The sequence below is a fragment of the Nomascus leucogenys genome, unplaced genomic scaffold (genome assembly GCF_006542625.1).
Source record: "Nomascus leucogenys isolate Asia unplaced genomic scaffold, Asia_NLE_v1 Super-Scaffold_241, whole genome shotgun sequence".
In the NCBI taxonomy this organism is placed as follows: Eukaryota; Metazoa; Chordata; class Mammalia; order Primates; family Hylobatidae; genus Nomascus; species Nomascus leucogenys.
In genome coordinates, this window is record NW_022095767.1 from 927786 (window position 1) to 955572 (window position 27787).

Consider the following 27787-nt stretch of genomic DNA (forward strand, 5'->3'; position numbering starts at 1 on the left):
TGAATAGTGCTAAGTACCATAAAACTGAATAGGGTAAAGTGGGGTGGGGGGCGGTGAAGGAAGAGAGGGAGGTCAGGAAGAGGCCTCTGGGCCAGACCTGACCAGAGAGGGGACTCTTCACTCGCTCCGTCCCTCTCTCAACCTGTGTGTCCAGAGCCAGGTCCACCTCATCCCTGGGAGCGAGACCCCCTTCCCCTTCACAGTGGCCGTGGTCACTGACTCTCATATCTCCCCTGTTCACACCCCAGCCATCGAGGGTGAGTACAGAGGACCCAAGCTTGAGGATGACAAAGTGACAGTCACCTTCATGAAGGGGCTCATGCAGTGGCACAAGGACCAGAAGAAACTGCACCGGAAATGCGCCTACCAGGTAATGCACCTGTCAGGTACCGGGCACCCGGGAACCCTGGGATGGCCTCACAGCACTGCCAGCTGTGGGCACCGAGCAAAACGACAGGAGAAGGGCGGCCACCACGCCAACACCAACAAGAGTCGTGGTCATTATGGATTGGCAGTAATCCCTCCCAATATTCAGATATGATAGACTATCTCTACAATAAAGCCACCAATCTTGGCTCATTTGTTCAGAAGATAGCACCCTGTTAGAGAAATCCAAGAAGCACCAACCCTCTCACTACACAAGACACTGATTTCCTTTGGTGGACAGAGCTCCAATTCCAATCGGTGTCTCTGACTTAGAAAAGGCTATTATGGGCCAGGCACAGTGGCTGACACCTGTAATCCCAGCACTTTGGGAGGCCGAGGTGGGTGGATCACTTGAGGTAAGGAGTTCAAGGCCAGCCTGGCCAACATGGTGAAACTTCATCTCTACTAAAAATACTAAAATTAGCCAGGTATGGTGGTGCATACCTGTAGTCCTAGCTACTCAGGAGGCTGAGGCAGGAGAATTACTTGAACCCAGGAAGGGGAGGTTGCAGTGGTCCAAGATCATGCCACTGCACTCCTGCACTCCAGCCTGGGCAAGAGAGCAAGGCTCCACATCAAAAAATAAAAACAAAAACAAAAACAGAAAAAGAAGGAAGGAAGGAAGGAAAGAAGGAAGGAAGGAAAGAAGGAAGGAAGGAAGGAAGGGGCTATTATAAATGCTGTAAAACTTTAGAAAAAAACTTCAGTGACACTGTTAAATTCCTCTGAGTCTTACAAACTGAGGTTTCTAGCCTTGCTTCAATAACTTCACAAAATGAATGAGTCTGAGCTACTCTAAATGCCCAACAAGGAGGTGTAATGAATGAAGCTGTCGTTTCTGTGTTAATATATCAAGAATTTTTGCCCACACTTCAGAGGATTTTAAAGAACAGATGTAAATCTTATCAGATAGGTGATACTTTTTCCATTTATTTATTTAGTTGGTTACATCTTGGCTCCTGGGAATCTCTCCTCTCGCGAATTTTCCAATCCTTGGCTATATGATTCTCCTCCTAGTCATGATATTAACCTCCCTGGGAGTTGCATCCTCTCAAGGGTTTCCAATGCCTCTCAACAGCCACTCATGCAACCAATGACGCCCATCTGCATTAGACAACTTGGAGAACCTAAGGACTCTATCACACATGTCTAAGATGACTATGCAACTATCAAAAATGACTATACACCCATCTGTCCCAGCCAATAGTGCTCCCTGAAAGTAATGCTATACGATTTCATTACCCCCTCAGCTTGCTATATCAAAAGGGGAAAGTTGTTAGAATAAAATTGGGGGTGCCAGGTGCAGTGGCTCACACCTGTAATCTCAACACTTTGGGAGGCCAAATTGGGAGGATCCTTGAGCCCAGGAGTTTGAGACCAGCCTGGGCAACATGGCAAGACTCCATCTCTACAAAAGTAAAAAAAAAAATTAGCTGCACAAAGTGGTGCATGCCTGTGGTCCCAGCTACTTGGGAGGCTGAGGCAACAGGATCACCTGAGCACAGGAGATTGAAGCTGCACATGGGTTCAAGCGATTCTCTTGCCTCAGCCTCCCGAGTAGCTGGGAGTGCAGACGTGGGCCACCACGTCTGGCTAATTTTTGTATTTTTAGTAAAGATGGGGTTTCACCATGTTGGCCAGGGTGGTCTCGAACTCCTAACTTCAGGTGATCCGCCCACCTCAGCCTCCCAAAGTGCTGGGATTACTTGCGTGAGCCACTGTGCCCGGCCCTTCAAGGTCTATTTTATCTCCTTCTATGTCTATATCCACAGTAATATCTATGTCTACATTGATGTTTATGTCTATATCCATGTCTACACCCACAGCTCTATCCTAATCTATACCTACACCATAGGGTCAGCTATATCTTTACTGGTAGCTTATCCTCTATCTGCAGCTATATCCACATCTCCATCTACATTCAGATCAGTCTCCCTCTCTCTGTCTATGTCTGTGTTCATTTTCTAGAGCTGCTGTCATAAATTCTCACAAACTTGGTGGCTAAAAATAACACACGCTTATTTTCTCACAGTTCCGGAGGCCAGATGTTCAAAACAAAGATGCCAGCATGGCCTTGTTGGCTCTGAAGTTTCTAGGGGAGAATCCTTTCTTGCCTCCTCCAGCTTCTGGGGGCTCTTGATGTCTCTTGGCTCCAGTCTCTGGCCTTCTCTTCTTCTCTGTGTCTTTTCTTTTGCTATGTCTTTTTTTGGAGGGGGCGGGACAGGGACAGAGTCTCGCTCCATCATCCAGGCTGGAGTGCAGTGGCTGGCGCGATCTCGGCTCACTGCAACCTCCGCCTCCCGGGTTTAAGCGATTCTCCCACCTCTGCGTCCCAAGTAGCTGGAATTACAAGTACCTGCCACCATGCCTGGCTAATTTTTGTATTTTTAATAGAGACGGTTTTCTCCATATTGGCCAAGGCTGGTCCTGAACCCCTGATCTCAAGTGATCTGCCCACCTCAGCCTCCCAAAGTGCTGGGATTACAGACATGAGCCACCGTGCCCAGCCGGGTTTCACTTACTTCTGTAGATTCTTGGTCTAACCAACAAGTTTCCCACAATTTATTACATTATTAAAAAAAAATCTTTATCATCATAAAAATAATACATGTCTGGTATTATTTTTCTATAATATTCTAGGCGTTATTATATAATATTCTAGGTGGTATTATTATTCTAGGCATACTATTAAACACAGAAAGAAAGACAGGGAGGTCAGCAGCCTTCAAAGATGGCTTCTAACAATTCCTCCCTTCCCTGTATACAGGCATCACTCCTCCCATCACCAGGGGCGTCTACTTCCCCTCCCCTTCATTCTGGGCAGGCCTCGTGACTTGTTTTGACCAATAGAATGTAGGAGAGTGATGTGTCAATTTCAAGCCTAGGCCTTAAGAGGCCAGGCGACACCCATACTAGCTCACGTGCATGCCAGCCGCCATCTTGCAAGGAAGCTAAAGCTAGGTTACAAAATAGTGAAAGCCCAGGTGAATGCAGAGAGGCCATGTGGGGGAGAATCAGCCCATTACCAGCTGACATTAGCCACACAAGTGACCGAGGGAGAGACCAGCAGCAGAACCACGCAGTCAACCCTCTGAATCCTAGTAAGTCATTGTTTGAAGCCACTAAACTTTAGCGGGTTGTGGACAGCAATATATGGCTGAAGCAGACACCCCTCCCTTAAGCCCCCAGCCCAGAGAGGAACCCTGCCAACCTTTTGATGCAGGTCCTACCAGATTTGTTTTTTCCTGTGCTTATACATATAATAAAAAAAAATCCACAAAATAGACATCTTGGCTTATTTTTACATTTCAAGAAAGCTGTTCAGAATGATTTTATTAATAGTACAGCTGCAGCAGGAAGAGGGAATATAGCAAAATTTGCCTCTTAACCACCAAGAGTCATGCTGAGCTCTTCATAGCTATGAAAATCAAAGACCCAAATTTACAAACTTTGCACATTTGTGCTGAGTTACTTTAGTACTTTGTCTACAAGTCTCCACAGGCCCAGTGGGGAGGAACAGTTATTTCTTAAGCACCTTCCAAACTTTTTTGAGCCAGAAAAAAGTATCGGTTTCAAAATACAGAAGAAACTGGCAAAATCACAGTTAACTAATGCATCATTAAGTATTTCATAGTAAATCAAGTCAAGTAGTTGTTGAATATTTCTGTCATGTCTTTTTTTTTTTTTTTTTTTTTTCTTTGAGTCAAGGTCTTGCTCTATCACCCATGCTGGAGTGCAGTGGTGCAATCGCAGCTCACTGCAGCCTCAACCTCCTGGGCCCAGGTGATCCTCCCACCTCAGCATCTCATGTAGCTGTGACCGAAGGCATGCACCACCACACCCGGCTAATTTTTTTATTTTTATAGAGATGGGTCTCCCTATGTTGCCCAGGCTGATTTCAAACTCTTGGCCTCAAGCAATCCTCCCACCTTGGCCTGGGGATTACAGGCGTGAGCCACCATGCCCAGCCTCCATGTCTTTACATTTGAGAACAATTTGTAGGTTAGCTTTGTCTTTGTTTTTTTAGAGGTGGGGGTCTTGCTGTGTAGCCCAGGCTAGACTCAAGCTACAGGGCTCAAGGCATTCTTCATCTCAGCCTCTTGAGTAGCTTTGACTACAGCCATGTGCCACTGTGCCCAGCTACCTTTGTCCTGGTTCCTAGGAATTCTCTAGAAGGCAGAATGAGTGCAAAGAAAACATAGGCAAGTTTCTGTTAAAGAGTTACCTGTGGCCACAGTTCGTCTGGAAGTTTAACATAGAGTTACCATATACTATGCTATCGCCATCCCCAAATTCGTATGTTGAAGTCTTAACCCCCAGCACCTCTGAATGTGACTGTATTTGGAGATGGGGGTCTTTAAAGAGGTAATTAAGGTAAAATGAGGCCGGGTGCATTGGTGACTCACAGCTGTAATCCCAGCACTTTGGGAAGCCGAGGCGGGCAGATACCTGAGGTCAGGAGTTCGAGACCAGCCTGCCCAACATGGTGAAACCCTATCTCTACTAAAAATACAAAATTTGCCTGGCATGGCGGCGCATGCCTGTGATCCCAGCTCCTCGGGAGGCTGAGGCAGGAGAATTGCTTGAACTTGGGAGGCGGAGGTTGCAGTGAGCCGAGATCATGCCATTGCACTCCAGCCTGGGCAACAAGAGCAAAACTTCGGCTCAAAAAAAAAAAAAAAAAAAAAAAAGTAAAATGAGGTCCCATGGGTGGGCCCTTAATCCAACCTGACTGGTGTCCTTATGAGAAAAGGAGACCAGGACACAGCCCCATGCAGAGGGAAGACCATGTGAGGACACAGGGAGAAGACAGCCATCTGCACAGCCAAGGAGAGAGGCCTCAGCAGATACCAACCTAGCCAACACCTTGATTTTGGACTTCTGGCCTCCAGAATTGTGAAAAAGTTAATTTCTGTCATTGAAGCCACCCATTCTGTGATAGTTTGTTACAGCAGTCCTCAGCGCGTAGAATACGATGCCGTTTGTATGGCAGATGGTCTCGTTGTACACATGGGTGTTCATGTGTGACTATCCCTGTGGGGCGCAGAGATGGCTGGGGGAGTTCCCTGCTGCCCTGCTCAAAAGGTGGAGCCTGCCCCGCCCTCCCCAACTCTTTTCTTGACCTTGGCTTAATCACTGTGGTCTTTATAAGCTTTGCCGGCCAGTTCCCTCTGAGACTTCATTTCCTTCCAGGACTGGGTCCTGTGCTCCTGTCTCGCTTTAAACTAAGTAAGAACATTTATAGAAAATGCAAGGCCCGGCCAGGCGCAGTGGCTCACGCCTGTAATCCCAGCACTTTGGGAGGCCGAGGCGGGCAGATCACGAGGTCAGGAGTTCAAGACCAGCCTGGCCAACATGATGAAACCCCATCTCTACTAAAGACACACAAAAAATTAGCTGGGCGTGGTCATGTGCTCCTGTAATCCCAGCTACTGGGGAGGCTGGGGCAGGAGAATTGCTTGAACCCGGGAGGCAGAGGTTGCAGTGAGCCGAGATTGTGCCATTGCACTCCAGCCTGGGCAACAGGGCGAGACTCCATCTCAAAAAAAAAAAGAAAAGAAAATACAAGGCCCCAGGATAGAGGACTTCAAACTTTGTTTTGGTGCCACCGAAAGTGTTTTTGAAAACTGTCTTCTCCTCATATCAAATATTTTCATCACATAAATTGAAAAAAGTTTATTATTATTATTATTTTTGAGATGGAGTCTTGCTCTGTCACTCAGGCTAGAGTGCAGTGGCGCAGTCTTGGCTCACTGCAACCTCCGCCTCCCAGGTTCAAACAATTCTCCTGCCTCAGCCTCCTGAGTAGCTGGGATTACAGGCGCCTGCCACCACACCCGGGTTTCACCATGTTGGCCAGGCTGGTCTCAAACTCCTGACCTAAAGTGATCTGCCTGCCTTGCCTCCCAAAGAGCTGGGATTACAGGCCAAGCCACTGCACCCGGCCACGGCTACTACGTTCTTAGGACAGAAATACTTGGGTTGTTTAGACCTCATCCGATGAGGAGTTGAACAGTTAGGTATTTATTTGGGGGTGCTATGGAAAAATGACAGCTGGTGCATTGAGCAAGTTCAGGCGTGGTGGTGCACGCCTGTAATACCAGCTACTTAGGAGGCCGAGTCAGGAGAATTGCTTGAACCCGAGAGGCGAAGGTTGCAGTAAGCCAAGATCACACCACTGCCCTCCAGCCTGGGTGACAGAGTGAGACTCCACCTCAAAATAAATAAATAAATAAAAGAAAAGAAAATCCTATTTTCTGAAACCATAACCATGAATTTGGGAACTGAATTTAATCCTCCTTGAGTTAAAAATAATGAACATTGTTGCTGCCATCTCTGGATTACAAAAGTGCCCATCTCATAGCTGAGCCCTTGGCTGATGCTCTCGTGGTGTCCCGGGGGCAGAGATGGTTGTGTCCATTCCAGAGAAACACAGATTTAGACTCTTCGGGTCTTTTCTCTGCCAGCTGTTGCCACAGGGCACACTGTGGGGCATGGTATCCAAGACGATTGCTATCAGTTCTCCTCCCCTATGAGCCCACTACCTTTCCCATCAAGAGATGGGATCTGTTTCTCCTCAGCTTGAATCTGGGCTAGCCTTACCAACTTGGTTGGACCAATAGAATTCAGCACAAATGATGTGATACAAGTTCCAGGTGTAGCCCTTAAGAGACATGGCAGGATTCACTGCCTCCCTCTTAGAAGCCAGCCACCATTGTTAAAAACTTCAGCTGAATTAAATTTAAAGTTTAATTGAACAATGAACGATTTGTGAATCGGGCAGCCCCCAGAGTCACAGCAGATTCAGAGAGACTCCAGTGATGCCTCCTGGTCAGAACAAATTTATAGATAAAAAAGGGAAGTGGCTGGGCTCAGTGGCTCGCGCCTGTAATCACAGCATTTTGGAAGGCCGAGGCGGGTGAATCACGAGGTCAAGAGATGGAGACCTTCCTGGCCAACGTGGTGAAACGCCATCTCTACTAAAAATACAAAAATTAGCTGGGCCTGATGGTGCACGCCTGTAGTCCCAGCTACTCAGGAGGCTGAGGCAGGAGAATCCTTGAACCCAGGAGGCGGAGGTTGTTGCAGTGAGCTGAGATCGCGCCACTGCTCTACAGCCTGGTGACAGCGCGAGACTCCATTGCCAAAAAAAAAAAAACCACACACACACGAAAAACGGGAAATGGCATACAAAAATCAGCAGTGAGGTACAGAAACAGCAGGACTGGTTACATGTTGGTGTTTGCCTTATTTGAACACAGTTTGAATTAGGGTTTTGATCTTGTCTGCTATTAAGCTAGGTTATAGCTTGTCCACAAGGACTCAAAAATAGGAGTATAGAATCCTTCTCAGGCCATATTTAGTTTGCTTTAACACCATGTAAGAAGCCTGACCCCTGTGATCCTGCCATGGTATGAGGAAGCCCAAGCCAGCCATGTGGACAGGCTGTGTGAAGAAAGAGATGCCAGACAGTCCCCAGCCATTAGAATCATCCCATCTGAGGTGCCAGACATCTAAGTGAAGGAACCATCTTGGACATCGCTACCCTAATGGAAGTCCATAAAGCAGAAGAATCAGCCAGCTGAACCCAGTCCTGATTGCAAAATCAAGAGAAAAAATATACTGCCACTGCTTTAACCCACAAAGTTTTGGGGATGGCATGTTTTATTGCAATAGATAACATCCACTCGAAAACTCAAAACTCTCCCGTGGCTCCCATCTCACCCACAGCAAAACCCAACGTTTTTATCAGAGCAGTAGGGCCCTGAATGCCTCCCATTCCTGCATTGTTCTTTTGACTCTCCAATGGGCCAAGCTCCCCTAAGGGCCTTGGTACTTATTGCACACTGTACCTTGTCTCCCCATGTCTTGCCCCTCAGTTCCTTCTGCTCTCTGCTCCTGTGTCACCTTCTCACTGAGATCCTCTTTGAGCACCCCTGCATCCACTCCCCACTTACACTGTTTTAATATTACCTTGCTACTTACACTTGACATGCTATGTATTTTATTTCTTCAAATTATATATATATATATATATATATATATATATAGAGAGAGAGAGAGAGAGAGAGAGAGAGAGACAGAGCCCCGCTCTGTCCCCAGGGCTGGAGTGCAGTGGTGCAATCTTGGCTCACTGCAGCCTTGACCTCCTCGGCTCAAGCTATTCTCCCACCTCAGCCTCCTGAGTAGATGGGGCTACAGGTGTGTGCCACCAGGCCCAGCTAATTTTTGTATTTTTTAGTAGAGATGGGGTTTCACCATGTCACCTAGGCTGTTTCGAACTCCTGGGCTCAAGTGATCTGCCCACCTTGGGCTCGCAAAGTGCTGTGATTACAGGCATGAGTCACTGTGCCCAGCCACTATATATATATATATATATAAAATATATATATATATAAAATATACATATATATATAATGTATATATATGTGTGTGTGTGTGTGTGTGTGTATGTATATATGTTTTATCACTTATCCATGTCACCTGTGACATCACTTCCCTGAGGGCAGGGATTTTTGTGTTTTGTTTCATGCTATGTCCCCAGTACCTAGAACATGGTTTGGCACACAGTAGGTGCTAAATAAGCATTTGTCCCTGCAGTAACTAAACTTGGTCTCCTCTCCCTAATACTCCATGGTGCCAGCCCCCACCCTCTCGGTACCCAGTATCATTTTTTTTTTTTTTTGAGATGGAGTCTTGCTCCGTGGCCAGGGTGGAGTGCAGTGGCACGATCTCAGTTCACTGCAACCTCCGCCTCCCAGGTTCAAGCAATTCTCCTGCCTCAGCCTCCCGAGTTGCTGGGATTACAGGCTCCCACCACCACGCCCAGCTAATTTTCGTATTTTTAGTAGAGATGGGGTTTCACTATGTTGGCCAAGTTGGTCTCGAACTCCGGACCTCAGACGATCCAACTGCCTTGGCCTCCCAAAGTGCTGGGATTACAGGCGTGAGCCACCACACCCGGCCCAGTATCATCTTTTTAAACAATTTTAGTACAGGCTGGGCACGGTGGCTCATGCCTGTAATCCCAGCACTTTGGGAGGCTGAGGCGGACGGATCACGAGGTCAGGAGATCAAGACCATCCTGGCTAACACGGTGAAACTCTGTCTCTACTAAAAATACAAAAAATTAGCTGGGCGTGGTGGTGGGTGCCTGTAGTCCCAGCTACTTGGGAGGCTGAGGCAGGAGAATGGCGTGAACCCGGGAGGCGGAGCTTGCAGTGAGCAGAGATCATGCCACTGCACTCCAGCCTGGGCAACAGAGCAAGACTCCATCTCAAAACAAACAAACAAACAAAAAACAATTTTACTAGAGTCCTTCCAACACTTTATTACAAAAACTTTCAAACAGAGCAAAGTTGAAAGATTTCACAACAAGCACCCCTATCCCCACCTCCTAGATTCTACCATTGACATTTTATCATGCCTGCTGTATCACAGGTGTGGCTGTATCCCATATCCATCAAACCATCTTTTCTTATGCATTTCAAAATAAATTATAGGTTATCTGTCCACTGCCCTCTTAATGCTTCATATCATTAACTAAGGTTTAATATTTGTTTGTTCTTTTGACAGAAGAATGTAAAATACACACAATAAAATGCACAGATCTCAGGTATAATTTCACTGAGTTTTAACAAATACCCCTGAAAAACCAAATGCCTGTCAAAATACAGAACTCAGGCCGGGCGCGGGGGCTCATGCCTGTAATCCCAGTACTTTGGGAGGCCGAGGCGGGAGGACTGCTTGAGTCCACAAGTTTGAGACTAGCTTGGGCAACATGGCAGAAGCCTGTCTCTACAAAAACATACAAAAATTAGCTGGGCGTGGTGGTGTGCCTGTCATCCCAGCTACTGGGGAGGCTGAGGTGGGAGAATTGCTTGAGCCCGGGAGGCTGAGGTTGCAATGTGAGCTGAGATCGCGCCACTGCACTCCAGCCTGGGTGACAGAGTGAGACTCTGTCCCAGAAAAGAAAAAAAAACAAACAGGCCGGCGTGGTGGCTCACGCCTGTAATCCCAGCACTTTGGGAAGCCAAGGCGGGCGGATCACAAGGTCAGGAGATCGAGACCATCCTGGTTAACACGGTGAAACCCCGTCTCTACAAAAAAAAAAAAAAAGTTAGCCCGGTGTGGGGGCGGGCACCTGTAGTTCCAGCTACTCGGGAGGCTGAGGCAGGAGAATGGCGTGAACCCGGGAGGCAGAGCTTGCAGTGAGCTGAGATCGCACCACTGCACTCCAGCCTGGGCGACAGAGTGAGACTCCATCTCAAAAAAAAAAAAAAAATACAGAACACCCTATCATCCCAAAAAGTTCCTGCATGTTCCTTTCCAGCCAGTCCCTGAACTCCAGAGGCAAGCACTGCTCTGATTTTTTTCCACCATAGGTTATAGTTTTGCCTGTCCTAGAACGTCATATAAATGGAATCATAAAAAGATGTACGCTTTTAGCTGAGTGCGGTGGCTCACACCTGTAATCTCAGTGCTTTGGGAGGCCGAGGCGGGTGGATCACCTGAGGTTGGGAGTTCAAGACCAGCCTGACCAACATGGACAAACCCCGCCTCTACTAAAAATACAAAATTAGCCAGGCATGGAGGTGCATGCTTGTAATCCCAGCTACTCGGGAGGCTGAGGCAGGAGAATTACTTGAACCCAGGAGGCAGAGGTCGCAGTGAGCCGAGATTGTGCCATTGCACTCCCGCCTGGGCCAACAAGAGCGAAACTCCATCTCAAAAAAAAAAAAAAAAAAAAAAAAAAAAAGATGCACGCTTTTGTGTCTTGCTTCTTTACTCGTGAAGCCATCTTGAAATTAAACCAGGGTCTTTTTCCAAGGAAAAGCTTTTTCTGGCATCGGCCATCTCTTGATTAATTCCTTCCTTCTCAGGCCAGTGTCCCAAGGGTCCAGTTATGAAAACTATTTTAAAAACTAAAGACATTTTTATGTGGTCCCCTGGGATACTCTGGTCTTTGGAGACCTCCTCATTCCTTGTCTTAAAGCAGACCCTGGTCAACTTGGGTCACTAGCTATTTCCTCCCAGAAGTGGGTTCTTTTTTTTTTTTTTTTTTTTTTTTTTTTTTTTTGATGGAGCTTCCCTCTTGTCGTCCAGGCTGGAGTACAGCAGTGGCACGATCTTGGCTCACTACAATCTCCGCCTTCTGGGTTCGAGTGATTCTCCTGCCTCAGCCTTCTGAGTAGCTGGGATTACAGGTGCCCATGCCATGCCCAGCTAATTTTTGTATTTTTACTATAAACGGGGTTTTACCATGTTTGCCAGGCTGGTCTGAAACTCATGACCTCAAGTGATCCACCCTCTTCAGCCTCCCAAAGTGCTGGGATTACAGGCGTGAGCTGCCGTGCCCAGCCCCAGGAGCGGGTTTTATCCCTTGGGACCCTGACTTTTGTTTCTCACGACCCCCCCGGCCCCCCAGAGCCATTACTCCTCCTACAGCACCTCATATGGCTCCTGTTGGTGCATGTCACATCTTACTGAATGCCTGTTTTTACTGTTTTTCATTTGTGTGTGTGTGTGTGTGTGTGTTTGAGACAGAGTTTCATGATGAGGCTTGACTAAGGTTGAATTCAATATTTCATGGTCTGCTCTAGTGTGAATGGAATCACTGATACACTTCATCCTGTATCTTGCTTTCTTCTCTGCAACAATAGAATGTGGCCACTTGCCAGGAAATACATTGGGACCCAGCTCATTGTTTTTCATCATCACATGAAAATCCACAGAAAGGCTGTGAAGTAATTTATTCACTCTTTTCATCATTATGAATTAGACAGTAGTTATTAGTGGTTCATATCTGATCTCCCTATGATGTCAGCCAGGCCCTGGTCTGATGTGGTCACAGTCATATACCACACATGTAGGTTCTTTGTGTTTGCTAAATGATTAAATGAACAAATAAATGAATGAGTGCTGAGGAGGGATGGTGCTGCTGAAAGTCTGCCTAGTATCACTGTTAGAATCAGAGGTTTGGAGCCAGGCACGGTGGTTCACGCCTGTAATCCCAGCACTTTGGGAGGCTAAAGCGGGCAGATTATGAGGTCAAGAGATCGAGACCATCCTGGCCGACACGGTGAAACCCCGTCTCTACTAAAAATACAAAAGTTAGCTGGACGTGGTGGCAGGTGCCTGTAATCCCAGCTACTTGGGAGGCTGAGGCAGGAGAATCACTTGAACCCAGGAGGTGGAGGTTGCAGTAAGCTGAGATTGCGTGACTGTGCCCCAGCCTGGCGACAGAGAAAGACTCCATCTCAAAAAAAAAAAAAAAAAACAGAATCAGAGGTTTAGAATCACAGAGACCTGAGGTCAAATTGATGTCTCACCACTTCCCAGTTGTAAAAGACCTTCCATCCTGCATGTGTGTGCACACACACAGCCTCGGATTTCTCATCTGGCAAATAGAGATAATAATGGGGCTGGCTTTACATGACTGTGGTGAAGATTAAATGAAGCAATGTATTAAAGGCTATTCTAGGCAATGTCTGGCATAAGATGATCCTTTGACATGGTGTGTGTGATGTTGTAATTCCTCCTTTCCTTTCTTCCTCCATCTGTTCAATACAAGATTTACTGAGCACCATGCTATACTATCCTCTTTATATATAGAAGTGTTATTCACATTTAACAATGTATTATTGGAGCAACAGAGAGCTAAAATACCTTTAGGAATTGCACTGGGCTCTGTTAAAAAAAGTCAACAATTGGCCGGGTGCGGTGGCTCACGCCTGTAATCCCAGCACTTTGGGAGGCCGAGGTGGGCGGATCACGAGGTCAGGAGATTGAGACCATCCTGGCTAACACAGTGGAACTCCATCTCTACTAAAAATACAAAAAATTAGCTGGGCATGGCAGCGTGCACCTGTGGTCTCAGCTACTGGGGAGGCTGAGGCAGGAGAATGGCGTGAACCTGGGAGGCGGAGCTTGTAGTGAGCCGAGATTGCACCACTGCACTCCAGCCTGGCGGACAGAGCAAGACTCTGTCTCAAAAAAAAAAAAAAAAAAAAAAGTCAGCAGTTGTGGTGGTAAAAGCACAAACAGCAATGAGAAAATGGGCAAAACACTATGAACAGGCTATTTAAAGAAGGGGATTTCCAAATAAACTAAAAAAGAGATGTGCAAACTCATTTGTAGTTGGAGAACAATGAGCTACCACATTACGCCCATGAGATGGGCAAATCCTAGAAGCCTGGACAATTTCCAGAGGTGGCAGTGGGCACTGGGGGCACAGGAATCCTCATATGTGAGTAACTAGGGACATTCATTGCACCGAGTGACTTGAAGGACTTGGTAGAGTTAGGAATATGCAGACCCTAGTCAGGCACAGTGGCCCATGCTGTAACCCAGCACTTTGAGAGGCTTAGGAAGGAGAATTGCTTGAGCCCAGGAGCTTGAGACCAGCCCAGACAACATAGTGAGGCCCTATCTCTACAAAAAATTTTTAAAAATAAGCAAGATGTGATGGTGCACACCTGTAGTCTCAGCTACCCAGGAGGCTAAGGCAAGAGGATCACCTGAGTGCAGGAAGTCGAGGCTGTTGTGAGCCATGATGGTTATTGTCACTGAGTGACAAAAACAAACAAACAAAAAAAAGAGGAATATGCAGACCCAAGCAATTCTGCTCCTGGGACCTATGCCAAGGGCAGTCTCAGTGTCTCGTTCTCATTCAACATTGTAAGAAAACGTGTACAAGAACATTTATGGTAGAGTCTTTGTGCTGTGTGTATGTGGGAGCAGGAGATGGATCTGGGTGTGCACTGGTTACTTTTGTTGTGTAACAAACCAACCCTTAGTGTCATAAAGCAGCAACATCTCATTATGCCCATAGATTCCATGGGTCGGTAGTTATGAAAGGGGCTGGCTTCTTTTGGCCCCATAATGTGTGGGGCCACAGCTGGGATGACCCCGATGGCTAGGGTCTGGAATCATCTGGAAGCTTCATCACTCATATGTCTGGTGCCTGGTTTGAGATTATTTGAAGACTGGGCTTAGTTGGAGCTGTTGACTTGAGCACCCACATGTACAAATCACAAAGCCCAAATCACAAGGAGCAGAGTTCTCCATGTGATTTGGACTTCTTCACAGCATGGCAGCTAAGTTCCAAGCAGTAATTATTCCAAAAGAACCAGGCAAAAGCCTTTTATAACTAATCTTGGAAGTCACCTAGCATCCAGCTAACCTTGAAAGGCAGAGCAAGTGGATGTATGCTAGCAGTTGAGGTAGTCACAAACTCACCCAGATTCAGCTTCAAGGAAAGAGGATGTAGATCCCGCCTCTCAGTGGAGTTAAAGAACTTGCAACAATGTTTAACAACCGTGTAGCCCCACTCAGCAGGTGAAATTACCAGCAAGATACGGAACTGGGATCAATCTTAGACACGTTACTGCTGAGTGCTAAAAAAAAAAAAAAAAAAAAAAACCAAAAACCACACACACAAAAACCATGAGAAACAAAAAGAGATAGATCATAGAAAACAAGTTATGCAAATTTAGCCTAGATGCCCCCAAACAGCAGTGCACATTTTGCAAGAGCACATGAAAATAAAAGGACAGCCATCACAAAATGAAAAGTGAAAAGGAATGGGAGAGGGGGATGAAGATAAAACGGCATTTTTAAGACGTGGAGGCAGGCGGAGTTGACAGCTCCTTGGATGTAAACGTGTTGAAAGGCACACCTGCCATCACTCTCCAGACACACAGGAGATAAATTGATTTTGTGTTGAGGATGTGCTGATCTGGTTTCCCTGGCAACACTGCTGGTGAGGCTGAAAAGAGAGGAGCAGAAAGACAATGGAGGGGAGATGGGAGATGAGTCTGCAGTGCACTTAACTCCCGTGATTCAATTGTAACTTGCTGGAGAAACACACACGCACACACATGCACACATGCACACACACACGCACACACACACGCCTGGCTGAAAAACATTTTTTTTCTATTTTGGGCCCTAGGGAACATTGTGTTATATTCTCTAGTATGTATATTCTCCAACCATTTGGTCTCAGGACCTCTCAAATTATTAAGAATTATCAAGGACCCTAAAGAGCATTTGTTTATGTGGGTTATATGTGTCGATATTTACTCTATTAGGAATCTCTCCTGATAAATTAAAAGAATATGGTATTATTAACCCTTTCAAAAATAGTGAGCCATGATTGAGCCACTGCACTCCACCTGGGTGACAGAGTAAGACCCTGTCTCAAAAAAAAGAGAGAGCAAAAAGAACAGACCCTGAGCCCCAGGCCCTGTGCACATGAGATCTAACGGTGACCAGCCAAGTAGGGACATCTGGATCCCGAAAATGTCCTGCCTAGTGACAAACATGTTACACACTCATGTAGATAACATATATTATTTAAATAGGATTTTTTTTTTGAGACAGGGTCTCACTCTGTCTCCCAGGCTGGAGTGCAGTGGCACAATTATGGTTCGACGCAGCCTCGAACCTCCCAGGTTCAAGCAATCCCCCTACCTCAGCCTCCCCAGTAGCTGGTATTACAGGCATGGGCCACCACAACTGACTAATTTTTTGTATTTTTTGTAGAGATGGGGTCTCCTTATGTTGTCCAGGCTGGTCTCGAACTCCTGGGCTCAGGCAATCCTCCTGCCTTGGCCTCCCAAAGTACTGGCATTAGAGGTGTGAGCCACCTTACCTGGCCCTAAAAATAGATATATTTCCCAAAACAAAACAAAGTTAGTGAGAACTGTAGCATTTTGGTGTTTTTCAACTCACTTTCATATCTGGCTCAACAATCCTTGACCTGCTTCCTGGTTCAGTCAGCTGCAATATGGCACGGCATGTAGCCTCTGGAAAATTCCACTGAACACTGGTAAGAGAGTAAGAGTGAAAAGACAAATAATGGTTTAGTAGTATGAAAATGGTTTTTATTTCATGGATGCCCTGGAATGCCCTTGCAACCCTTAGAGGTCCCCAGACCGCACTTTGAGAACCCTTGCTCTGGCCGGGCGCGGTGGCTCACGCCTGTAATCCCAGCACTTTGGGAGGCTGAGGCGGGCAGATCACGAGGTCAGGAGATGGAGACCATCCTGGCTAACACAGTGAAACCCCATCTCTACTAAAAAAAAAAATACAAAAAATTAGCTGGGAGTGGTTGGCAGGCGCCTGTAATCCCAGCTACTTGGGAGGCTGAGGCAGGAGAATGGCGTGCACCCAGGAGGCAGAGCTTGCAGTGAGCCGAGATTGCACCACTGCACTCCAGCCTGGGCGACAGAGCGAGACTCCATCTCAAAAAAAAAAAAAAAAAAAAGAGAGAGAGAACCCTTGCTCCAATAGTGCCAATTCCAGTTAAGCAGATTCACTTGTATTTTTCTCAAACACAAAATGAGGGGGAGAAGAATTTCGAACAACTTTTTTTTTTTTTTTTTTTGAGACAGAGTCTCTCACTCTGTCACCCAGGCGGGAGTGCAGTGGCGTGATCTCGGCTCATTGCAACCTCCGCCTCCTGGGTTCAAGCGATCCTCCCACCTCAGTCTCCCGAGTTGCTGGGACTCCAAGTGCATGCCATCAGGCCCAGCTAATTTTTGTATTTTTAGTAGAGACAGGGTTTCACCGTGTTGTCCAGGCTGGTCTTGAACTCCTGACCTCATGTGATCCACCCACCTCGGTCTCCCAAAGTGCTGGGATTACAGGCGTGAGCCACCACACCCGGCCTTGAACATTTTACACCCTTTCTTCCAGCTGTTTCCATTGGAACCTTAGAGGCAGTGGCTTGGTGAGTCATAGGCTCATCTCTGCCTAAGAAGAGATCAAGATTCCAGGGGAAATGCCCAGGGCGGGACTGGGCAGGACATGTTGGGGCTCCTGATGTCCCTGCCTGGCTGGTCCCTGTAAGATCTTCTGTGCACAGGGCTTGGGGTTCATAGTCTATCCTTTTTTTTTTTTTTTTTTGAGACAGGGTCTTAACTCTGTCATCCAGGCTGGAGTGCAGTGGCTCAGTCATGGCTCACTGCAGCCTCGACCTGGCAGGCTCAAGCAATCCTCCTACCTTGGCCTCCTGAGTAGCTGGGATTACAGGCACCCGCCAACATGATCAGCTAATTTTTTTTTTTTTTTTTTTTTTTTTTTTGAGACGGAGTCTCGCTCTGTCACCCAGGCTGGAGTGCAGTGGTGCAATCTCGGCTCACTGCAAGCTCCACCTCTCAGGTTCACGCCATTCTCCTGCCTTAGCCTCCCAAGTAGCTGGGACTACAGGTGCCCGCCACCACACCCGGCTAATTTTTTGTATTTTTAGTAGAGACGGGATTTCACCGTGTTAGCCCGGATGGTCTCGATCTCCTGACCTCGTGATCCGCCTGCTTCAGCCTCCCAAAGTGCTGGGATTACAGGCGTGAGCCACCACGCCTGGCCATGACCAGCTAATTTTGGTATTTTTGGTAGAGATGGGGTTTCACCATGTTGAGCAGGCTGGTCTTGAACTCCTGGCCTCAAGTGATCTGCCTGTCTTAGCCTCCCAAAGTGCTGGGATTACAGGTGTGAGCCACCACACACAGCCCAACATATGAATTTTATTTTTTTATTTTACATTTTATTTATTTTATTTTATTTTATTTAGAGACAGAGTCATGCTCTGTCACCCAGGCTGGAGTTCAGTGGCACAATCTCAGCTCACTGCAACCTCTGCCTTCCGGGTTCAAGCGATTCTCCTGCCTCAGCCTCTTGAGTAGCTGGGATTCCAGCCACTCACCATCACAACTGGCTAATTTTTGTATTTTTAGTAGAGACGGGGTTTCACCATGTTGACCAGGCTGGTCTCGAACTCCTGACCTCAAACAATCCACCTGCCTCAGCCTCCCAGAATGATGGGATTACACACGTGAGCCACCACACCCAGGCTCCAACATATGAATTTTAAAGAGACATAATTCAGCCTCTGTACCTTTGGGTCCTCTTATAAACCAGATGCTCTCCTGGGGAGTCCCCTCTGCATTCCAGCGTGCCACCCCATCCTGTCCCACAGTGAGAATGAAATCTTCGTCCCAGTAACACTCAGGGCCAGGCACTGTTCCAACACACACACACACACACACACACACACACACACACACACACCTCTTAAATGCTCACAACCTCACGATAAACTGGGGCCACAGAGCCGTGAGGAGAAAAAAAGTGACTTGCTTGGTTATTGGGCAAGTGTAAAAAACTAACCTGGATGGCACTTTGATCTTGGACTTCCAGACTCTGGAACTGGGAGAAAATAGATTTCTGTTATCTAAGCCACCCAGCCTGTGACACTGTTGAAAAATCAGTCTACAATGATCTGGGTCCAGAACCTAACTCCATTTTAGCACTTACAGTGCCTTTGTGGGAAGTAGGAAAGACTCTTGCTCTGCGTTGACCATTGCTAAAAGCATCCCTTCAGCCCCTCAAATGACTCAACACAGAGTTACCATATGCCCCGGGATTCCTCTCCTGAAAGTGTCTACCCAAGAGAAATGAAAACATATGTCTACACAGAAATTTGCACACAGCATATTCATCACGTTCCTGTGTTCATAGCATATTCATGATAGCCAAAAAGTGCAAACGACCCAAATGTCCATCAACTGATGAATGGATAAAGAAAAATTGATTTATCCATTCCATGGAACATTGCTCAGCCATAAAAAGAATGGAGGCTGGGTGCGGTGGCTCACACCTGAAATCCCAGCACTTTAGGAGACCGAGATGGGCAGATCACCTGAGGTCAGGAGTTTGAGACCAGCCTGGCCAACATGGTGAAACCCTGTCTCTACTAAAAATACAAAATTAACTGAGCATGGCGGTGGGTGCCTGTAATCCCAGCTACTCCAGAGGCTGAGGCAGGAGAACTCGGAGAACTCCTTGAACTCGGGAGGCGGAGGTTGCAGTGAGCTGAGATTGCGCCACTGCACTCCAGCCTGGGTGACAGAGCGAGACTCTGACTCTAAATAAATGGAACAGAGCATTGGATGACACTTGCCACACAACACTGAACAAATGATGCTGAGTAAAAGAAGCCAGACACAAAGGAACAACGTATTGTATGACTCCATTGATGCAAAATGTCCAGAACGGGGAAGTCCACAAAGACAGAAAGCAGATGAGTGGTTGCCAGGGGCTGGGGGGAAATTAGAGGGTTGGAGGGTGATGGCTAAGCAGTGTGGGATTTCTTTTTGAGATGATGAAAATGTTTTAAAATCAATCGTGGTGTTGGTCACGCAACTCTGAATGAACTAACAGCCATTGAGTTGTGCACTTTAAATGGGTGGGTTATATGGTATATGAGTCTTCATTTTTACAAGAATTTCATCCGTGGTTATCCACAACAACTTAGAAAAGTGTCAGCTTCGTCGTGCATGATGGCTCACGCCTGCAATCCCTGCCCTTTGGGAGGCCAAGGAAGGAGGACCACTTGAACCCAAGAGTTTGAGACCAACCTGGGCAACATAGCAAGACCCGATCTCTACAAAAAATAAAATTAGCCAGGCATGGTGGTGTGCTGTAGTTCCAGCTACTCTGGAGGCTGAGGTGGGAGAGGTGCTTGAGCCAGGAGTTCAAGACTGCAGTGAGCCGTCGTCATGCCACTGCACTCTAGCCTGGGAGACAGAGCAAGACTGACTCTAAAATACACACACACAGAGACACACCCGCACGAAAAGTGCAAGCTTCCTGTTTCTCTTTTTGTTGTATTTTCCAACCTTGCAGTTATAAATAACAGTTGTGCTGAGTGTAGTCACACACAGACACACTCTCCCTCTCCCTAATTAATTCTTGCAAACAAATTCCCAGTGGCCCTGTGTGGCTGCCGAGCCCTTGAAATACGGCTACTCCAAAGGGACACATTATGAAAAGAGAGTGTCTGGTAGCCCATTAATAATTGTTTTACATTGACAACATGTGCAAATGACAACACTTTGTATGTTTCAGGATAAATAATATATATTCTTTATTTTCTTTTTTTCTTTTTCCTTTTTTTTTTTTTTTTTTTTTTTTTTGAGACAGGGTCACCCTCTTGCCCAAGCTGGAGTGCAGTGTAGCATGATCATTTCTCACTTCAGCCTTGATCTCCTGGGCTGAAGCAATCCTCTTACCTCAGCTTCCTGAGTGTCGGGGACTACAGATGTGTGTCACTAAGCCTGGCTAAGTTTTGTATTTTTTGTAGAGGCGAGGTTTTGCCATGTTGGCCAGGCTGGTCTCAAACTCCTGGGCTCAAGTGATCCACCAGCCTCGGCCTCCCAAAGTGCTGGGATTACAGGCGTGAGCTGCTGCGCCTGCCAAAATCTATTCTTAAAATTCACTTTTCTTGCTTCTTTTTTATTTATTGAAAGTGGCCCCCTAGAAAATTTTGCATTTTTTGTAGAGATAGGTTTTCACCATGTTGCCCAGGCTGGTCTCGAACTTCTAACCTCAAGTAATCCACCCGCTTCAGTCTCTGAAAGTTCTGGGATTACAGGATTACATGGTGAGCCACCATATTTCTTCTTCTTTTTTTAAATCAATAGATGCAGAAAAATCAGCTCGGTTTTTTTTTTTTTCTTTTTTTTGAGACAGTGTCTTGCTCTGGAGTGCAGTGGCGCAATCTCGGCTTGATGCAACCTCTGCCTCCCGGGTTCATGCAGTTCTCCTGCCTCAGCCTCCAAGTAGCTGGGATTACAGGCGTGCGCTACCATGCCCAGCCTAGATTGGAGATTCGAATGTCAAAAATGACACTTTGTAATCCCAGCACTTTGGGAGGCTGAGGTGGGTGGATCATCTGAGGTCAGTGTTGGCTGGCTGCAACTAGAAATTTTAACATTACACATGCGATTCGAATTTGGGGCTGGCATTCTATTCCTTCTGGACAACGCTGCTCTGGAGAAAAGAGTCATATCACATCCATCTGTGGATCAGGAATATCAGACGAGGAAAAAGTGGGGGAAAATAGGAGTGAGTAAGTGGTTTGCCCAGTTGCCATGGTAACCTTGCAATTAAACTCTCCTTAAACATAAAAAAATCCAAACACAAAAGTAGGGGGTTGGGCCTAGTGGCAAAAACAAAAAACTCGAGGTGCTTGGTTTCCTATTTATTTGTTTATTAACAGATGCTTTGGGCTGAGCACGGTGGCTCATGCCTGTAATCCCAGCACTTTGGGAGGCTGACGCCGGCAGATCACCCGAGGTCAGGAGTTCCAGAGCAGCCTGGCCAACATGGTGAAAACCCATCTACTAAAAATATAAAACTAGGCCGGGTGCGGTAGCTCACACCTGTAATCCCAGCACTTTGGGAGGCCGAGGCGGGTGGATCACGAGGTCGGGAGTTTGAGATCAGCTTGCCCAACATAGTGAAACCCCGTCTCTACTAAAAATACAAAAAATTAGCTGGACGTGGTGGCGGGCATCTGTAATCCCAGCTACTTGGGAGGCTGAGGCTGGAGAATGGCTTGAAGCCGGGAGGCGGAGGTTGCAGTGAACCAAGATCATGCCACTGCACTCCAGCCTGGGTGACAGTGCGAGACTCTGTCTCAAAAAAACAAACAAACAAAAAACTAGCCGGGCATGGTGGCGCCTGCCTGTAGTCCCAGCTACTCGGGAGGCTGAGGCAGGAGAATGGCTTTAACCCAGGTGGTGGAGGTTGCAGTGAGCCGAGATTGCTCCATTGCACTCCAGCCTGGGTGACAGAGCAAGACTCCATCTCAAAAACAAACCAACAAAACAGATGCTTTTATGATGGTAAGTTCTCAATAAATACTTCTCTTAGCCATCTTTCATGGAGCACCAGCTGTGGGCTAGCCGCTCTTCTAAATGCTTTCCTGGATTATTCCCTTTAATCCTCATGAGAACCGTTTGAGGCCAGTCATGATGGCTCACCATATAATCCTGTAATCCCAGCACTTTCAGAGGCTGAGGTGGGCAGATCACTTGAGGTTAGGAGTTCGAGACCAGCCTGGGTAAGATGGTGAAAACCTCTCTCTACAAAAAATACAAAAACTTGCCAGACATGATGGTGTATGCCTGTAATCCCAGCTACTTGGGAGGCCTGTCACCCTTGCTACTCAGGAGGCTGAGGCAGGAGAATCGCTTCAACATGGGAGGTGGAAGTCACAGTGAACCAAGATTGTGCCATTGCACTCCAGCCTGGGTGATAGAGCAAGGCTCCATCTCCAAAACAAACAACAACAACAAAACAAAACCCTTTGAGGTAGGGATGATGATTGAGATATAAACCTACCACCTGGGCTACAGAGCCAGATTCATATAGAGTAGGGGACAGCCTCATGGCCAACAAGGGACAGAGAGGCAAATGCATGTTTACAGTAGCTATGACTGATGTTCACACGCCCCAGTCTGCTGTCCCAGTCAAGGCAAATGCTTTCTTGCAAAATTCATGCCTGGTCTCACAATCATACATATGCTCAAAGTGTGTGCAAAACCAAGGATTTATTGTGCATGCATAGTTCAGAATACAGGAACGTGTATGGGAGTGAGGGCCGGTCCCATTGAGTGGGGCCTGTACCCTGCAAGTGAGGCCCATATACCCTGAATGGTGTCTTGTTCACAGGTGGGGCTTGGGCCCCCCTATTTGATACTGAGACCTGTTTACTGTGAACGAGGCCAGTATCCCGAGTAAGTCCTGGTCCTACGCTGCAAGGCCAGTGCCCTTTGATTTAGGCCTATATATTCCTGAATTCCACCTGGCCACTGGAAGGGGGAATTGTAACCCCCAGTGATGCCTGTACCGTCTGGAAGGAGGCCTCTATCCCCTGAATGAGGTCGGGTCTCTTTAAGTGATTTCTGGCTCTCTGTGGTTTCGGCATTGTTTTTTGCTGGTTAATGAAAGTGGTGCTTCCAGGCCCCAAGTCCTTCTCATCGAGACCTTTAAGAAAAGCGTCTCAGGCCACAGCGACGCAGACCCCAGCTCAAGGCTGCACCGTTGCCATGGAGACGGTTGGGCGGGGGGCAGGGGAGGGTGTGCGGCTCCGTCTGCGCAGGCGCACGCCCGAGCAGCCGCGTCGCAGCGGAACTGCTGAGATTCAGGCCCAGGGTGCGCGCTCAGACGCTGCGCGAGCGCCAGGCAAGCTGCGGCTGCTACCTCCCACGCCCCTCCAGGTGCACTCGGCGCCGCCCCCCTGCACCTGGCCGCGGTGCCGAGTCACTCAGGCCTGTGTCAGGGAGAGAGGGAGGGAGCTGCCCTGGAAAGCAGACACGTAAGCCCCCTGCGGATCCTCAGACAGCTCTGGAGAGGGGTCCCGGGGGAAGGTCACTGCGTCCAGCCGGCCAGCAGGCAGCTAGAGCCCCCGATCCCGGAGCCCCACTCCAGCCTTGCCACATTCACCGGAACCGGGACTCTAAGCCTGCAGGTGGCTTTCCAGGGTTGCACTGACACCGTGCGCTGCAGCCCACCCCTATCTCGGGCTCCCTGCTGCCCCAAGATCAGCGCCAAGGGGGCGGCACCATGGCCATGAGCATTTTGCAGGACTGGTGCCGGAGCCTGGACGTGGACGCGTACAGGGCCCTGCTGGTCACCGGCATCCCGGAGGGCCTGGAGCAGGCGGACGTCGAAGCCGTCCTGCAGCCGACCCTCCTGCCCCTGGGCACGTTCAGGTTGCGACACATGAAGGGCTTGATGAACGAGAAGGCCCAGGCCGCCCTGGTGGAGTTTGTGGAGGACGTCAATCACGCTGCCATTCCCAGGGAGATCCCAGGCAAGGATGGGGTCTGGAGGGTTCTGTGGAAGGACCGTGCGCAGGACACGAGGGTCCTGAGGCAAATGAGACGCCTGCTGCTGGATGACGGGCCCACGCAGGCCGCGGAGGCTGGGACCCCCGGGGAGGCGCCCACCCCTCCCACTTCGGAGACCCAGGCCCAGGATTCTGGGGAGGTGACAGGGCAGGCTGGCTCGCTTCTTGGGGCAGCCAGGAACACAAGGGGGGGCCGTCGGGGTCGCAGAAACAGAACCAGACGCAACAGGTTGACCCAGAAGGGCAAGAAGAGAAGCCGAGGAGGGCGGCCGTCTGCTCCCGCGAGGAGTGAGGCCGAGGACTCTTCGGACGACAGCCTGGGCATCGTGATCGAGGAGATCGACCAGGGCGACCTGAGCGGAGAAGAGGACCAGAGCGCGCTGTACGCCACGCTCCAGGCGGCTGCCAGGGAGCTGGTTAGGCAGTGGGCGCCCTGCAACTCCGAGGGGGAAGAAGACGGTCCCCGCGAGTTCTTGGCTCTGGTCACTGTCACCGACAAAGCGAAGAAAGAAGAGGCAGAGAAGGAGCCAGCTGGGGCCGAATCCATCCGCTTGAACACCAAAGAAGACAAAAACGGCATCCCCGACTTAGTGGCCCTGCTGGCTGTGAGAGACACCCCGGACGAGGAGCCGGTGGACAGCGACGCTTCGGAGAGCGACTCGCAGGAAAGTGGGGACCAAGAAACAGAGGGGTTGGATAATCCTGAGTTCGTGGCCATTGTGGCCTATACCGACCCGTCGGACCCCTGGGCCCGGGAGGAGATGTTGAAAATCGCTTCTGTTATCGAGTCGCTGGGCTGGAGCGACGAGAAAGACAAGCGAGACGCCCTCCGACAGGTCTTGTCCGTCATGTCCAAGGACACTAACGGGACCCGCGTGAAGGTGGAGGAGGCGGGCCGCGAGGTGGACGCCGTGGTCCTGCGCAAGGCCGGGGACGACGGGGACCTCCGGGAGTGCATTTCCACCTTGGCGCAGCCAGATCTCCCTCCCCAGGCGAAGAAGGCTGGGCGTGGCCTCTTCCGGGGCTGGAGCGAGCACGGTGAGGACGAAGGGGGCCTTCTGGAGCTGGTGGCGCTCCTGGCTGCCCAGGACATGGCGGAGGTGATGAAGGAGGAAAAAGAAAACGCCTGGGAAAGCGGGAAGTACAAATACCCCAAAGGCAAACTGGGGGAGGTATTGGCGCTCCTGGCCGCCCGGGAGAACATGGGGTCCAACGAGGGGTCGGAGGAGGCTTCGGACGAACAGTCCGAGGAGGAGTCGGAGGACACGGAGAGCGAGGCTTCGGAGCCGGAGGACAGGGCATCCAGGAAGCCCCGGGCCAAGAGGGCACGCACGGCCCCCCGGGGCCTGACTCCAGCCGGCGCGCCCCCCACCGCGTCCGGGGCCCGCAAAACCCGTGCGGGCGGCCGAGGCCGAGGCCGGGGCGTCACTCCCGAGAAGAAAGCTGGGAGCCGGGCCTCGGCCCAGGACGACGCCGCGGGAAGCAGGAAGAAGAAGGGGAGCGCGGGCGCGGGGGCCCATGCCAGGGCAGGCGAGGCCAAGGGCCAGGCGCCCACTGGATCCAAGGCCGCGCGCGGGAAGAAGGCCCGTCGGGGCCGGAGGCTGCCCCCTAAATGCCGCTAGTGGCCCCCCAGGAAGCCGCCCAGGCTGCGAGCAGGCCCCGCAGGGCGCCCCCCCGCGTGTGGCCCCCGCCCTCCCCTCCCCTCTTTCTGTCCTCCGCAGACGCAATCTCCTCGCTTCACAGCGCGCCCGGGCCGCGTTTTGCCAGCGTCACGTTCCCCTCTCTGGCCCTCGCAGGCCGGGGGCGCCAGCGATCCCGACGGAGGAAGCCCGGATGGGAGGAGGAAAGAGAAGTGGGCGCCCGAGGCAGCCGCTCAGGACCGAGATGGGGACGCGCCGAGTGGACCAGGATTGGGGGCCGGGTCGCCCCCGGAGGGGGTGTGTGTGGACGCCGGGCACCTGCAGAGGCGAGCAGGGCTCTTCGTGGCGCTCTCGGGGCCTGCGCCTGGCAGGTGCTGTCGGCGGCTGTCGCCCCTACCCCAGTCTGACTGGGCCCTGGGTCTGTGGTGGAGGCTCAGTCACCAGCCGCGCAGCGCGTGTCAGGGCGCAACTCTCAGCCAGGGGACACCCCAGCTCCCAACCAGGGGAAGAGATGATTCCAGAAAGGAAAGTCTGAGAGATAGAAGGCGGTTCTGAAGGGGAGGAGGAGGAAAGGGGAGAGGAACGGTGGGAGAAGGGCAAGAGGAGGAGGAGGGGGAGAGGGGGAGCAGAGGGAAGACACATGCCAGCCCTGCCCACTGGGGCGCCCCGATACAAAGGAACCAGCCCCAGGCCAAGGCCACCTGCCCCTGACCACAAGTTGAATTTGTCACTCAGACTGCAGTGCTTCCCAACATTCTAATTATTTGCAAAGGTGTTCAATTTGGGGTAATTCACGTAAAATCCAGTTTTGGTTCTTCTGGGTTGAGTGGGCCCTGGTCCCTCCCGTAGGTTGTGGCTCCTCTGGGTCCCCCCTCTCCAGTGGAGCTGACCCACCGCTCAGCGCTGGCCTTGCAGCCCTTACTAGAAGCCTTGAAAGTCCCTGGGTTCACCCCCTGAGTGAATTAAAGGCCAGAGGGGCCCCTGAAGGGCACTGTGAGGGACAGAGGCTCGCCTGGGCGGTGCAGAAGCTGGCCGCGTGTCCCTCCTTACAGGAGATGAAATGACCTGGGGAGGAAACCCCAGCCCTGCCCTGGACGTTCCAGAGTAGGCGGGCCTGTGCTGTGAGGCTTCACCACCTGCTGTCCCAAGCACGCTTGAGTTGTGTGTGAGTCTGTGCTGTGCCGTGCCGTATGCTTCAGCTCCTGCAACCCCTGCTGAGCTTGATTTTTCCCTAAATATCAATCTCCACAGGACCCCACCTTCGTTCATGCCTTCTTGTCCCTGGGGCAATGTGTGTGCTTCCTCATCCCAATTTCCATTCCCTGGCAGTGAGGAGTCCATCGTGCCAGGGGGCCCTGCCCCACTTGTCCCTGGGAAGGAATAGGGGGGCTTGGATGTGACCTCACAGCTCAACCAGACTGTCCCAGTCCCATGTCGGGGACACCCAGATGCAGAAGCTGAACGAGACCTGCTGCAGGGCGTGCGTGCTCCTCTCTGCTTGGAGGCTGTCCCTGGACAGTGACCCACCCACTGAGGACCAGGCCGGGTGCACCTTGAACTGGGCACAGTAGCCTGCGGTGTTGCCTGTGGGTGGGGAGGGCCCCAGGTGTGCTTCTCCCATAGCAGTCCTAGGCTTCTCTCCCTGTGCACTGTGTCACCTGGATCCTCCAGTAAAGTGAAATTCAGCACTGTGCTCTCTCTGTGCTCTGGGCAATGGGGCAGGGGGGTGTGGGAGCGTGGGCCACAGATGTCCACGGTCTTGACTATGGTTTGCCCAGAATACCTGGGAACTGTCCTGTCACTGGTTTACATACACTGTCCTTTGCTGCTTCGGGATCCCTGCCTGGCTAGCCCTACCCCCCAGCATCATCTCACCCCTTGCAGATCTGAGCCAGCTTCCACTCCCACCCTTGATGCCTCCCCACTTCCAGCTTCAGTCTTCAGCCTCAGCTCCAAAGCCCCTGGACACCCATGGAGACCCTGCCCAGCCAATCCCCACCCTAGCTTCCACCCAGAT

At 49.9% G+C, this 27787-nt stretch overlaps 2 protein-coding genes across 3 annotated transcripts in view; both read left to right on the plus strand.

Annotated features, from left to right (window-relative positions):
* The window catches only part of PPP5D1 (PPP5 tetratricopeptide repeat domain containing 1), a 109512-nt gene that overhangs the window by 70622 nt on the left and 11103 nt on the right, over positions 1 to 27787 (plus strand). Inside the window, exons 3-4 of one of the 2 annotated variants that reach the window (XM_012496833.2) lie at positions 249 to 381; positions 4130 to 4292. In XM_012496833.2, the coding sequence (XP_012352287.2) occupies positions 249 to 381; positions 4130 to 4292 (296 nt within the window). Of the gene's footprint in view, positions 1 to 248; positions 382 to 4129; positions 4293 to 27787 lie in introns of those variants that run through there. The other variant, XM_030807710.1, reaches the window with a different exon arrangement.
* Positions 23405 to 27463, plus strand: PNMA8B (PNMA family member 8B). The gene has a single exon (XM_012496829.2). It carries the CDS (start codon positions 23845 to 23847, stop codon positions 25750 to 25752), a length of 1908 nt encoding a protein of 635 aa, XP_012352283.1. The 5' UTR covers positions 23405 to 23844; the 3' UTR covers positions 25753 to 27463.

What these genes read in the sequence shown, in the direction of transcription:
- PNMA8B (XM_012496829.2), top strand. Translation starts at nt 23,845, where the DNA reads ATGGCCATGAGCATTTTGCAGGACTGGTGCCGGAGCCTGGACGTGGAC.